At 35.2% G+C, this 15,216-nt stretch overlaps 3 protein-coding genes across 3 annotated transcripts; 1 reads left to right on the forward strand and 2 right to left on the reverse strand.

Annotated features, from left to right (window-relative positions):
* Nucleotides 1–1,383: 1,383 nt before the first annotated feature.
* LOC137811498 (probable disease resistance RPP8-like protein 2) lies at nucleotides 1,384–4,792 on the reverse strand. The gene is made up of 2 exons (XM_068613281.1): nucleotides 1,859–4,792; nucleotides 1,384–1,764 (listed from the first exon to the last, which is right to left on the reverse strand). The coding sequence occupies exons 1-2, from the start codon at nucleotides 4,578–4,580 to the stop codon at nucleotides 1,760–1,762; spliced, it is 2,727 nt and encodes a 908-aa protein (XP_068469382.1). The 5' UTR covers nucleotides 4,581–4,792; the 3' UTR covers nucleotides 1,384–1,759.
* Nucleotides 4,793–6,192: 1,400 nt separating this feature from the next.
* On the forward strand, nucleotides 6,193–7,762 carry LOC137811501 (glutaredoxin-C3). The gene is made up of 4 exons (XM_068613285.1): nucleotides 6,193–6,512; nucleotides 6,635–6,708; nucleotides 6,809–6,907; nucleotides 7,409–7,762. The coding sequence occupies exons 1-4, from the start codon at nucleotides 6,352–6,354 to the stop codon at nucleotides 7,462–7,464; spliced, it is 390 nt and encodes a 129-aa protein (XP_068469386.1). The 5' UTR covers nucleotides 6,193–6,351; the 3' UTR covers nucleotides 7,465–7,762.
* Nucleotides 7,763–8,108: 346 nt separating this feature from the next.
* Nucleotides 8,109–11,816, reverse strand: LOC137811500 (probable methyltransferase PMT27). The gene is made up of 8 exons (XM_068613283.1): nucleotides 10,482–11,816; nucleotides 10,151–10,300; nucleotides 9,722–9,992; nucleotides 9,523–9,633; nucleotides 9,251–9,425; nucleotides 8,911–9,177; nucleotides 8,638–8,832; nucleotides 8,109–8,546 (listed from the first exon to the last, which is right to left on the reverse strand). The coding sequence occupies exons 1-8, from the start codon at nucleotides 11,589–11,591 to the stop codon at nucleotides 8,339–8,341; spliced, it is 2,487 nt and encodes an 828-aa protein (XP_068469384.1). The 5' UTR covers nucleotides 11,592–11,816; the 3' UTR covers nucleotides 8,109–8,338.
* Between the last annotated feature and the right edge of the window lie 3,400 nt (nucleotides 11,817–15,216).

The raw sequence follows: 15,216 nt of genomic DNA on the forward strand, positions 1-15,216 counted from the left end.
TTCCTTCGGACAGGTTGCTAGGGCTTCACTGGGATCCTTCGGCTCTCGGTCTCGGTAAATGCCAAATGGGAGAGGTACCTGCAGAAGCTGCAGAAGGCACTCCGACGCTCAAGTCAGTAAAGGGTGCTCGGTACTCGGGTAGGTGTAGAGTAATATTGACGTACCTTGCTTCTTGTAATATGTGATATTTATATTATTTTAATGGGCTTACCTCATTGGGCCTGATTACTGGAGTGAATCACACTTATGATTGCATTACTTAATTCTTAATGGTATTTTAGTTTCACTGACCTTGATTTGAACGTTAATAGTTATATGTGTCGATCGGCCTGGCCGTGCGTGGTGTCTCGGCCAACTCGGTCAGGGAGGTTGAATCACGTCAGAGTGTACCTCGGTCAACTCGGTCAAGGAGGCCAAGCCACGTCGGTGTGTCGGTCGGCCTATACCTGTACAGTAACCTTGAATCTGCACCTTGGAGAGTATAGTTGGTAATTAAATTATTAATTATTGTTATAAATATAATTTGAGAAAAAAAAAAAACAAAGCATCATCTTAGGATATCCGAGGAGGTTGAAAGTTTTTAGTTATCCAACATAATTTTCGTAACTATTCGGTGTTTTGTTTCAATGTTGATTCTGGAAGCATCTTGGTTGATTTCACTATCCCGCACTTATCTCTACTATAGTGCACTGGTAAGTTAATCAAGAAATTACACACACAACTGTTTTGGTTCAATTGGCTGCAATTTTGTTTCTAATTCACAGAAAATTTGTCTTTGAAAACTTAAGCTACTATGATTTATTTGTTTTTCCTGTTATAAGCTTCTCTTCATGGTGGTTGAGCATTGTTTTAAGCTTCTGCTATGGATCGTTAAACAGTGGGAACTTCTTTTTTTCTGCTTGAGACTTTATGGTAGTTAAGCATTTGTCTTGTTTGCTTCCGTTAAGTGGTTAAGCCTTTGATTTATGGCTTTTGTGTAATGGTTAAGCTTTGAGTTTGGTAGGAAAGTAGTTAGTTTGTTGTCTATATGAAGACTCTTTATAATCCTTTTGTATTACTTCTTCCATCAATCATTACACATATTATTTTCAACTTTAACAACGTGCATTACGTATTCATTCATGCTCCAGAAAAGGGGTAGCAATGAGATTGATACAAATGTCTTAACTGAATGAGGTACAGAATTTACTACTTGATTATTGAGATTAATAATGACAATTTTTTTCTTTCGCATTACATTAACACTGAAATTCTTTCTGCCGCTTCAGCTTTTGCTGTAAACTAAAAAGAAATGGTTTGTGGGATAGTGACGTTCGACTGTGTTGTAATAGAAAGAAACAAAACGAAAGAACAATGAATATCCAGAATCCTTTTTTGGCCAAATTAAAAAATTAAAACCATAAATTAAAAAATTGAAATAAATCTCGGGCATTTACATTTGACTGAGCTAGCATTTGTCATAGCTGTTCAATCTCAGAGAAATGCACCATTGTGGCAAATCCCTGTACTGCTCACATGCTCACAATTAGTTACTAGAAGCCATTCTCAAAGAATTTGAAAAGGAGTAAGATCCTGCGTGCATAGAAGTGAAAAAAGACTGCTCAGTGCTTGACCCATCATCAAGCAGTATGTACATTGCCAACAAAAAATTAAAGCAGGCATCTGAACTGAACAATCGAGTGTCAGAACTTGCAAATGCTTCCATTCCATAGATGAAGGTATGGGTCTCCTATCATTACCACCAGCATTGCGCCAGCGATTAATCTGCAGTGTGGTATGCAATAATGAAAGTAAGTTTTTACAATGTACTTCATATCAAATCTTGTATCAGATTGGTGAATAATAACGTAGAGCTTACCAAGTGCCAAAATGTCTGTAGTTGATTCAATTACCGGAGTATTTGTGAACTCGAAGAAATCTTTAGTCCGAAGTTTATGTTCAAATTCTACTGGCATTCCTATAATCTTTAATTTCTTCAGAGAAGTGATAGCTTTCAGTCCTTCTGGAATCTTTTTCAGCTTCTCACAACGATCAATAACCATGTATTCAAGCCTTGGCATTGCACTTTGCTCAACTGTCCAATCCTCCAATTCTTTCAAAAGAACAAATCGCAAAATATGCAATTGTGAAAACCCTTCAGAATTGAAAGTCAGTTCAGGCCAATCGTATGCCCCTTTACCCAAAACGAGCATTTTAAGGTTTCGTAATCTCTGCAGTTTGGCAATAGACTCCTTCTGCAGGTGGGAGTTATGTAGAGTTAGTTTTAAGAGGTTTGGTGGGAACTCATGCGGCTGAGGTAGCTTCTTGATCTTTCCATTTAAAGAGAGCTTCTGGAGATGAGTGCACTGAGAGAGATGCATAAAGATTGGAAATTCATCCTCTTCAGATACAAGTGATAATGACAGTGAATGAAGGTTCTGTAATCCTTGTGCGGTAGAAAGTACAGAATTCACCATTTGTCCTGATAATTCACAGATCCCCAATTGCCTGAGGTTAACCATATTCGCTAAACCACCATCTACTATCCAGTTTCCAGCCTCAATGTGTGGTAGGGTTTGTAGATTGGTTAATGTGTCCAACCGTAGATGGCCACTATCTGGAGAATCAAATGGAGTGTATAGGAGCAGATGTCTCAAATTCACCAACTTCCAAATTACGTTTGGTATTTTCTTCAAAAAACAACAATACCTTAAATCAAGTGTTTGTAGGTTTAGCAAATTTCCAATGGAAAGTGGAAGTTCATCTTCTAGATTAGTCTTCCTCAATCCTAGATACCTCAACTGAATCAAGTCCCCTATTGTGCTTGGCAGGCTAACTACCCGAACACCATCTAATTCTAATACCCTGAGTAGCTTAAATTTCCTGTAGATGAAATTCAACTTCTTTTCTTGCTGAAAATTTAAAGGAAGCCAGGGTTTCCTGGCTATATCTGCATTATATTCTCTGTTGAAGAACAGCAAGGAACGTGAATGATGCGCATTGTGTTTTAAGGAATCATACCTCTCATCGCAAGAATGCATGGACTGGCGCCGGGCTTTAGTGGATGGACCTGCCACATCACCTTGAAATATTTTGAGAAAATATTCCTCTTTTCCCTTAGAGAGAGAAAGATCCCTAAGGAGATGGTGGATGCGAATTGTTTTTACTCTGCCTAACGAGCTTACTGTTCCCACTTGAATCATGCACCTACCAATCAACTCATTCAAATATTTCTGAGCAACACCTTCCGCAGTTTCTTCTCCTTCTTGCGGAAGAAATCCCTCCGCTACCCATAGTCTGATCAACTTTTTTGTGTGAATGTCCACACCCTCTGGGAAAAGACCCAAATACAAAAAACACGATTTTAAATGAGAAGGCAAATCATTGTAGCTTAGGGCCAAAATTCTTGTTATCTTCTCTTGCTCTTCTAGCAAATGCCAGCTGATATTTTGCAGAACCCGTTTCCACTCCCCACTTGACTTGAGTTTCCTAGACAGCAAACCACCGACCACAACCACAGCCAAAGGCAAACCTCCACATTTGACAACAATCTCCGTCGCAAGATTCTTTAATTCTGGAGGGATGCCGTTCGTTCCAGGAAATGCTTTGTTACAGAGCAATCTCAAACTCTCATCTTCTGTCAATGGCCGCAACTGATGAGGATTACTACAGGCATCAGCATGTAAAGCAACATCCCAATTCCTAGTGGTGAGCAATATCTTACTTCCCATCTTCCCTCTAGGAAAGGCAGATTTCAACCCATCCCAAACCTCCATTCCCCAAATGTCATCAAGCACCACCAAATACCTTTTCTCGCTCAACACACTGCGCAGCTTGTTGATAAACTCTTCCTCAGGTATTCTCCCCATTCCATCTCTGGGGGGAGCATCTACATCCCTCAGTATCCCTTGCAGAACGTCCCTCCTCCTATACTCTTTAGAGACATACACCCACGCTTTGCACTCAAAATGGTTGGTGATTTCGGTGTGATTGTAAAGCTTCTTAGCCAAAGTGGTTTTCCCCGAACCACCCATGCCAACAATAGAAACTACATAAGGCTTTGGCTCCAGGGCAAGCAACTGGGTAAGAAATAACCCCATGTCATCTTCAAGCTCAATAAGATACTCTTCCTCGGAATAAGGTGAAGGCTGTCTCCACTGCCTCAGTCTTTCATTACTATCATTACCATCATCACCGGTCATCACGACACCGTATGTTTCTCGCCTGTCGGATATACTCTTGATCTTGGAGAGGATCTTGTCGATCCTGGTTCTGACCTTGTACAGATGCCAAGGTCTGAACACCTTGACCAACCTGCTCTGCATGGTTGTGTTGTACACGTAGGTTTCTATTAGTTCCTCTGCCTCGAAAGCCACGTCTCTGATTTCCGACACCCACAAGCGAACTCGGTCGCTGCCTTCTTGCTTGGCATCTGCGTCCCTGAGAAAGCTCTGCATCCACCCCAATTCGTTCTTTAAATTCTCCACCTGCCTTCTTACCCCTGCCAGCGGCGAAAACACCGCCACCGCTTGCTCCACCAGCAGCGGCGTCAGCAGCTCCGCCAGCTTTGCAACAACTGTTGACACGGCAACCTCGGCCATCGTATAATGTCTGCTGCTGGCAGGTTCTCCCAACAAGAGAGAAGACTTGATCTTGAGAAAATGGGGGGTTTCTGTTCCACTTCTTTCGTATGTGGTGATGAGAAGCTTCCTTGAATCAACAGTGACCTTCTGACTTTTTCTCCCAGCAGTTTGACTGACAACTGTTGATCAATGATTTATGAGTTTCCCAGCAGGTTATTATTGACGTATTGTTTCACACTCTCCTTTGAAGAATTTTTGTTCTCAATAAACCCTTTTCCAAACAAAATACCCTAAATAGATATTCGCACAAATTTTTATTACAAGAGATTTGAAAAATGATAGTTTCATAACTTTTAGAATTGTATATAATTTTTATATAAGAATTTAGAAATTAAAAAAATTATAATTAAATAATATAAAAATATTAAAATAATAATATTAAAAATTGTAATATAATTATATAAAAAATTGGGATTATCAATATATCATTATTCTATATTACTTTCAAATTTTGGCACTTCAAGAATCAATTCTTATTTCTTCACTCTGTGCATGACAGGCAAATAGGTTGGAAATTCTGAAATGATATTTTCATTTTTTTTTACTTTCTTTGTAAGAACTTCAAATCTTTTACGAATATTAAATTTAAATATTAATATAAATTATTAAACTAAATTCATTTATATTATTTGAGTAATTAATGGATATTTTTCTTGTTAATAAATTTACAAATTTAAAACATTTTATCATTATTGAAATTAATAATTAGTATTACTAACTAAATTTTATTTGAATCTAAATTATTAATTTAATATTTTAATTAAAAATAATATTAATTGTTGTAATAATTTAAAATGAACATTTTAATATAAATTAATATTAAATTTTATTGTTAAAATTAATTTTGATTAAAAAATATTAGTATTATTATTAATGATTTTATCAAAGTTTAATTAAAAAATTATGAGTATTAATTATTCATTTAAAATATTAAGGAAAATGTATTATTTTTTTGTATAAACTATTATTAATAACATAATTTTATTATTAAATGTATAATTATTAATAGAAATAAACTTTATAATCTATTATTTACCGAAGAGAAACTAAAATATCAATAATTCATGAATATAACAAAAAATTAAGAGGAAATAAATTTCAAAAGAAATATATATATACATTACAATGGAACTCATATATTATATAATGATTAATTTGTTTCTTCTCTTTATCATAGTAGTTAGAGTCTTTCAACTCTGTGGAATGTGTATTAACTAGATTCATAATTTATTTATAGGTATAGTGAGACACTTTTGGTCATTCTAATTCATAATCTATTACGTTAATTGAGACATTTATCATTTGATTCACAGCACATCTTCATTAATATGCATGAAAGAGTAGAAGATAAAACGTGAGACTAGGAAAGACAAAAAAAAAGGAAAAATAATAGAAGTAAATAAAAAAAAAGGACAATTTTTTTTTGTATGATATGCATATTTTATAAAAAAAATTATTATTTTCAGCAACTGATTAAAATTAAAAGTAGACAGATATGATCTGAGAGAATGTTAAAATTCTCTTAATTTAGTTTGAAGTTTTTAAAAAATAATTAAATTAAGTCTATTTTGAGAACTCGTGTTTATGTTAAAAGAAACAGGTGCTTTCTTTGAGTCTCAGTAACAAAACGACGGTTTTGCATTGCGTTTTAGAAAAGCCGCAGCACTGTGGCCATTGCAAAGGAAGAAGGGAAGAAACAGTGTATTTGAGGAACAGAAGAAAGAGAAGGATGACGGGATTAAGGTGGAGTATGGTCGTAACGGTGACGTTCGCTTTTTTTGTGTTGTGGTTTGGAACACTGCACGTTCAAGCCTCTAATTCTGTTTCCGCCTTCGTTCAAAACGCCATTTACTCCAACAGAATCACCGTTTTCTCCAAATCCTATTGCCCGTGCGTTCCTTCTAATTTTCCCCCTTTTCTTTTTATGCGATATCACTTCTCTTTTCCTTCATTCCATTTAATTCTATAATGTCTCAATAATTAGGGTTTTCTACTCTGTTTCTTGTTCGTAGCTATTGTTTGCGCTCAAAACGCTTACTTGCTGAACTAAATGAGAAACCGTTTGTGGTGGAGCTCGATTTGCGAGGTAATCATAACCAGCCAGTTTGCGTGTGTCCTGTTAAAATATTCTCGTTCTTCAAACTTTTCACGTGGATCACGTTGCTTGTGCTTTTCTCCTCTTGTAGATGATGGGTATGAAATTCAGAGCGTTCTTCTGGATTTGATAGGTCGAAGGACAGTTCCACAAGTATTTGTGAATGGCAAGCATATTGGTGGATCAGATGGTTAGTTCTAAATTGCTAATTTTATGAGTTATCATCTATGTGGGTGTTTTCATTACATTGGTTCACTCATACTCACAGCTGAAGTACCAATTTACTTTTTTTAAGATAAATATTTGCATGTCCAGTTGGAGTGAGGGATTGTTTGGGAACCAAAATTGATTGAGTTAAAGTCACTTGTAGAATTGTAGATTTTGCGTTAGGTAAAAAATTCAAACATGGATTGTTTGAATTTATTTGTGAGTTGGGTACCCATTGCACCCTTTTGTTGTAAAAATATCTTTTGGCTAACCAAAAAAAAATTCAAAACTAATTTTACTCAAAATCAATTCGTTGCAGATGCGATCTCATTTATAACTTTAAAATAACAATCTCAAATTCTATCTGTTATTCTTGTTAGTTATTATCTAAGGTCTACAATTAACCCCTCGATCTGTTTTCGTTTTTCATTCACTTTGTTCCACTCACTCAGTCTTGTTACTTTTATGCTGTTTGGCAATTCAGATCTCAGTGCTGCAGTCCAAAGTGGTGAGTTGCAGAAACTTCTCAGTGCAAGTTGATGTTGCACTAGAGATTTGGGAGCATTAGCATTGTAGCTTCTACTATTTATTGGTATGTGGGGACTGACATCTTTCATTGTTGATGAGGTTTTCAAGCTTATAGCAGCATAGTACATTTCTTTTATTTTTGGTTATTTAGGCGACAGTGTGTATTCTTTAGTACAGGAATAACCTGTCGTTTCTTCATTCTGCTTCGAATCCGCATGGATTCTTCATAAAGAAATGTAGGACTCTTGAAAGGATGGGCTGTGAAACGTTGAGTTTGAGCTCTAGTTGGTATATTTTTCTTTGGGTTAAACTGTTGATTACTTGTGAATTTCAATTTTATTGATCGTGCTTATAAATATAAAAATGAAAGACAAATAGAATGCCAATTTTAGACCCCGGCTACAACAAACTCAGTAAAGCAATATTTCTCCTTCATTGATTGAAGTTTTGGTGAATCAACCCCATATGATGGCGTGGAGACATAAAGATGGCTGAAATATTGTTTCCAGCTAGGAAATTATGATCCTAAGAATGAGCCAAGGTCAAACTGTCCTGTCTTACTCAGTTTACACTCATGAACTATTATTCAACCAGGCACAAAACAGAATAATAAGACATGTTACATTGGCAATTAAAAATCTAAATCAGTGGGTAGGTGCACCATATATATGACAAGTTTTGCATTATATGATATTAATCTCGGAGCAATTAAACTGAATACAGATATACACATGCTATGAAAACTATAAAATAATAGTGTGACGTTTTCTGGAAGCTGTTGTGCCATATAGGGCTGAGAGGCTGAATACACGTTACCGCCACTGCATAGCTCGATTCAAAGCACTCCTTGAATTAAACCACTAGTGTTTTATCCACTATCACTTCATCAGGACACAGCTACAGACTCGGGCCTCCATTTGCCTCTTTTTGCACAGAGTACACCCTCTTTTATTTTGTCAAATAATATTTCCCAATGTAGAGACTTTAACAAAGTTTCCACTTCGCTGAGGGTGGAAGTTTCATCACGGACAATCAGTTTACCTCCCGGTCTAATTATTCTATCCACCTCTGCCATAACAGCAGTTAGTTTGCACCTAAGGAGCCAAAACAGCAGAAATGGGTCAGCATAATGCAGTTATTCTAGTATGAGTGAAAATTTAAGGATCATACTACTTCCATCCATACCTATCTTTTAACTTTGAGAAAAGATTATCTGCATGCAGCAGATCATAAGATCTTGGATACGTGCTGAAGGATTCACACCAGTCATGATATATCCCAAAAAGACCTCTCTCATAGATGACGGGAAGTGTGTCCGGAGTATCTACGGTCACCACATTCAACACCCAGACGGGAAGATCCCTTAGAGCTGCCGCAAATCTGCACGAACGAGACTGAGATTGAGGATTTCATATGTATAAGAATGTAGAATAGTTGTACCCTAAGTTGAATCAATACCCCCCGTAAATGGATCGCATATCCATGACATTTCTCACGTTAGACCAAGTTATACCAATGTTGCTCAACTCATCTACAACATTTTTCCAACGATTAGTATCTGCTGTAAAATCTTGGGGAGCTGGTTTTCCATAGATCCCAATCTGCGAGTTGTTTAACCAATATGGGGGTTTATTTACTCGACGAGGCCAAGCTTCAGGCCATTTGGCTCCTCTCTCATTCTTGTCCACAGGCACCCTGTGTATGCATGCCTGCAGAGGTACATACCTGAAATATAGTAAAATCGACAGGTGTCATGTTCTAAACTGATCCAATATCAACCATACTGCGAGAGATTTACCAGGCAGCATTTGGATCGTCATCATCCTTGCACAGTGGAGGTTCACTTTGCTCCCTTTGGTCGTAGCATTCGTTGGTTGTGGGTTTGCGATAAACGGCGGCACCAACACGATTCAGTTCATCTTTGTTGATGGTCACAAGCTCCCAACAAATGGACTTTGTGAGTATGGTCATTTCTGGAAGAACATTATAGGATGTCAGTGACTCTTAAATCGTGGAGTTAATTATCTTGTAAAAAATAAAAATCAAAGATATGATATGTAATAATCCTACCCTTCCATATCTCGACATCTTCTTCAAGCTTCTGGTACACAGGAGTTGCAGACCAAACAAAATGGCCACCTGGTCTCAAAAGCCGATTTAGTTCCAACAGCAACATGCCACCTAGAAAAGAGTTTCACATTATTCAACAATCATGGTTTGCACAAAACTCAACCATTATGAACAATCAATAGGAGTTAGTAACACCAACCATCTGAATGCCAAGGTACTCGACAACGTGCACAATGTACAAGATCAAAGACACGACTGGGGAATGGCAGCCTTTGAGAACCCATAACAGCAGATATGGCAGGAATCCCTCTTTCAAGGGCAAATTGCACTTGTGCTTCATGTTCGTCTTTAGGAGCAAAAGACATTGCAATAACATCTCTCTCGAATAGAAACCCTCCAAAACTACCAACCCCACACCCAACATCCAAGACTACCCGTGTATGTTTTCCCCATGCAATAGAAGGTTCAGCCTGCGTGAGTCAAATTATAAAACCACTGAGCAGAAATTATGATTTATTAGCAGTATAAGTATGGTTTTCTCATTCTGACATTTGTAATACATAAATGTTACATGCTGGGTATTAAGTTTTAACGAATGGCATAGTTATTAAATTGAAATTGTGATTACCCGTTGAACAAAATCAATGTAATGGAGAGCTCCATTAATGAACTGAGTGCCACCTCCAGGGAAGGTCAAGAACTCTCCGGTCACCTTCACCCAGTTCTGGTGTCCCTTCACCTCTGCTAGCTTCTTGTGTGGTACATTGTGGTACCATATCTATTTCGAAATATAATCATGTAAACATATCAGCCTCATGTAATCTACTAGTGTCATGCTTTAATGAACTTCTTCACAAGTATTTACGAAAGAGAATAAATAAATTGATTTTTTTTTCATATTAGTTAAGCTAACTTATGCACCTAAATATATTGGATGTATCTTTCAATAAAAAAATCACCTTATCTCTGCTGTTAGGCCACTCGATGGGCGTTTTGTAACCTTTGGGAAGTGGCACCAGACAAGTAGGAGGGTCCTCAGGGCAATGCCTTTCCCTGTGTTCGTAGTGTTTTGTGGTACGCAACTGTTTCAAAGCCTTTTCATTGTCCAAACACGGTATATAATCTTCATTCGCAGTGACATTGCAGAGGTACCATGTGTGATCTTCAAGTTTCTCTTCACTGTTTGATTCAACCTTCTGTCTTTTGTTTTCTTTCTGTGACTGAGCAGCTTGTGTTGACCACTGCTTCTTTGACTTGCCACCTTTCTTCTCTCCTTTTGGCTTCTGCCTTACCTCACCCACATCTTCTACTCTCTGGTTTTCAATATTCTCAGACACTTCCTTAGAACTTGTTTCCTTTAAAGCCGCCTCAGAGTCCTGTTGCAACATGTCTAATTTAGGATTTGCTTCAACCACGCCTTTGCCTTCTTGAAGTTGTTCCTTGTTTTCATCATCTTCCTCCGGTTTGGACCCTCGAGTGTCAAAACCTTGAACATCTTGCTGCTTTCCAATGCTCTGTTCCTGATTTTCCACCGCCGCCCCGGTGATTTCTTGGCCCCTTTTGTTTTTATTAGAAGCCTTGGTGATAGTTGGCCGAACTTTCTCAGGCTCAGCCATTTTCACATCACTATCTGCACCAGCTTCGTGCATCACGGAAACTTGCTCCTTTTGAGTTAAAGAGCTTTCCTCGGACAGCTGCGCGTCCATGCTGGCAATGATGTGCTGTTTTTGTGACTCATCGTCGGGATTCTTTTCATCAGATTTTATGGCATCATCTGGAAGATGACCAGGGTTGTCCCCAAAGACAGAAGAGGAACCGTCTTTTCTCTTTTCTGCAATTTTTGCAGCAATTTTTGAAGCAATTTCATGGGAGGTGGTAGAGAGTTCATCATTGGTGGTTGCAGAGGTATCAAGGGACATTCTGGTTGCAATGTCTTCATCGCTCTGCGTTACCGACTTGGAGGTTAACATCCACACGCCAAAAACACATAGTGCAATGAACACAAATATTGTCAAGGTTGATACGTAAGATGGTGATGATGATCTCTTCCGTGTTTTAAAAAGTGCCATAACAGAATGTGTGTGTGTGTGTCTGTTGAAAGGCAAATTATGCAATGGGTCCAAATTTATTAAAGAAGATGCTGAAAATGGGTGATCTGCATGGCGTTAGAGAGATTGAAAGTGAGGGAGATGTTGAAATGAAGATGGTAAGAAAGAGTAGGAAATATTGTAATCGTTGTAATGAGGGATGATCCAAAAGAGTAGGAATAGGAAATCTGTTAAGAAAGTTTGGTTGATATCTATGAACTTGGCAACATAAAGAAGCGACGTGAGGCTTTACTCTCTTCTTCTATTTTAACCATACTTTAGCCTTTGTTTTAGGAGCTTTTTTTGTCTTTGTCTTTGTTTTTGTTTTAAAAGACATAAAACTAATTAAACTGTAGTTTCAGAATAAACTGAAGGTTTGTCCACCAACAAAACAATTTGGCCGAGACTGAAGGATCCTACAAAGGCGTTTTGAATTAACAAAAATAAATTGAATGTTACTTCAAACTATTTTTTATTTATTCAACGAGTCTTATAATTTTTTAAAAATGAAATATTAATTGTTTTTAATTTAGATCTACTACAAAATTATATAAGTAACAAGTAACACGTACTGTCATTAAAATAATTATTATTAATTTAATGTATTTAAAATTTATTTCAATTTGAAAATAGTATATTCATGTTTTTTAGTAAAATACGTATTTTTGTATTTTAATTTTAATCTATCTTCTCTAAAAAAATTATAAAAATGGAATGAATGACTAAAATTATAATAAACAGAAATAATCTAAGGGAATTTGAATTCAATATGTCGTGCTATACCTAGCACCGAGTCACTTTCGTCCCTAATTTTCTAGAATATTTCCCATATTAGTCTCTAAATTGAAATATGTTAGTTAAACCAACAATCCCACTGGTTCAAACTAAAATAATAATATTAACATTATTCAAAATTTAAATAACAATATTAACATATATTTGAAAACTTAAATAATAATGTTAACATACATTTCAAGACTAAAATTATACTATACAATTTAGTTTTGAGACTTATTTGTCCTCCTAAAATATTATTTAATACTTTTCTTAATTTCAAAAACTAATATTAAAAAATTTTACCATCACAAACTAACGTGTCCATTTACTCATGCCCGATTATAATCATGGTTCTATTGTCCTTTATTTGCATGATTTTTTTTTATAAATATTTCAGTTCAGGCGGAAGGGTATGAAAAATATTTCTGGGCTCTAAATTTTCGAGGTGTAAATTTTTTACCTCTTTTCAAAAAATGTTATAAGAAGAATATTTATGTTTAAAACACGAGGTAGGTTGTGAAGAGAAAAAAAGGAGTGTAAATAGAATTGTCCAAATTGAAAACCCCTGAGTTTTTCCAGCAGGCTGCTTTTTCCTGGATCTCCATACGTTCTGGCAACGACCGCTTCTTCCTACACCTCCAGACATTCTGGTCTCATCCCTATATCAAATGTGAAATACCTTTTTATCCTTTTTGTGTCATCCTATACATAATCTAGAATATATTTTTGGATCCAGAAGTGTTATTTAAATTTATGAAATCTGGAAGTCTTTTTAGATTTGAGATAAGTCTATGGATTATGTAATCAGGAAACTAATCACCCATTTGAAAAAGATTTCTAGATTACATAATTCGGAAGTTGATCTCAATCCAGAAAAGATTTCCAAATTATATAATCCGGAAGCTAATCAAATATCTAAAAAAAAAAGGCTTCCAGATTATATAATCTAGAAACTAATCTCATATATAGGAAAGACTTATAGATTATGTAATGTAGAAGCCAATCAAAAAAGGCTTCCGGATTACATAATCCATAAGCCAATTATAAAAGATTTCTATATTACATAATCTAAAATATTAAAAAAATGATATTTTTGAAATAAAAAAACTTATGAAATGACAGAAGAAAGAAAGGATGAAGGTACAATAAGAAGTCTCTGGCAACACCTCATAGTAAATGTAATAATAGCCTTTTGTTCTTCAGGAAAAAAAAAAAAAAAAAACCTAAAACTCCACACACCTTTTTCACCTTATTTCTTCTTCCGTTTTATTTCACTGCAATACTTCCAAGCCACCTCCAGCACTCCATTTGTACAAGGTTTTTTTTTCTTTACATAATTTGGGAGCGTTTGACAATCTATTTGTGGTTCGTGAAAAAAAATTAGTTTTTAAGTTGTATTTCACTCGTTTCTGGTTTGTCACTGATTTGATCATTTCTTTTTTTTTAAAAAAAAAAAACATTCTGCATTACATAATTTGAAAGACATTTTCGGATTCAGAAGTATTGTAAAATCTATAAGAATTTTTAAAAACAATATATTATGGATTATATAATTTAAAAACTTCTTCTAAATCTGAAAATAGCTTCCGTATTATGTAATTCAAAATATATTTTTTTAAAATGTTATTCTAAATTACATAATCCATAAATCCTTTTTGGATTTAGATTAGCTTTCCGATTACGTAATAGTTACACATTTCCTATATTTTAACTTTTTTACAAAAAGGTAATTTTTGAATAAAAACTTTTGGGATACTGCAAGATGGAGGAGCAGGGAGAAGAAGCTTTCCCATCAACATCAGCTTCTTAAGGCAATTACTTCCTGCACCTTATCAAATTTGAACCTGCACCACATTTTTATGTGGAACTATACAATAATGCCCTTAAATAAAAAGAATGTACGGATGAAAATACATTTTGAATCCATTTTTTTAGAATATGTTTTTGGATTTTTTTTTTTAATTCCAAAATTACTTTTCAGAATGGGATTTTGAATTTTTTAATTTCCAGAATGTATTTTTTCCAATTCTATATTTTCGTTTTCAGAATGAAGCACACTTTTAAAAAAATTTAAAATGTGTAGGGTCCAGGTTTAAAAGGTTGGGTGTAGGAAGAATTTGCCGCTTCTTAAATACTACCCATTGGGCCCATAACGAAAGTACCCATTGCCAACCAAGTACTTTAATCTACCATTTTGGGTTCAAATTGAATAATAATAAGGCAGTTTATTCCATTTGTAAAATTGTTTTACTTCATTAAGATTGAAGGGTTACCCTTCTTCAATCAAATGGGTATAAAGTATAATGATTTGAAACATGTGAATTAAGAATCACTATTATTATACTTCAACATATAATAAAGTCACTTTTACACACCAAACACAATCTGGAAAATATAACTATAAAATACATAATTTGACTTAGTGTATTTTTTTATGGACACAAAGTGTTGAGATATAAACAGGACCATCTGTAGCATAATTTTAATTCAATTTCATCTTACTTTATCCCCTTCTTTTAGGTTCACTTTATTTGTTCAAAAGTGTGATATCAGATACGCATAGTTCTGTGTTTAACTTTGAAAATAATTATAAACAATACAAATCAACTTGATAAATGAATAAAATTTATTTATTCTTATATAGTAAATCATTGGAAAGATTCTTTTATTCATAACAATGGACGAATCAAAAGTTGTCTTCTATTTTGAATGTTTATAAATGTAGTATTTCTTCCCATGATGTACTAAACACATTCTTAACATTTTTTTTATATTTTTTTGTTTTACCATTAGAAAATATTAAAGCAATTAATTACCATATTGTAAGCAC

Source organism: Phaseolus vulgaris, chromosome 2, assembly GCF_000499845.2.
Source record: "Phaseolus vulgaris cultivar G19833 chromosome 2, P. vulgaris v2.0, whole genome shotgun sequence".
NCBI classification, from domain to species: domain Eukaryota; kingdom Viridiplantae; phylum Streptophyta; class Magnoliopsida; order Fabales; family Fabaceae; genus Phaseolus; species Phaseolus vulgaris.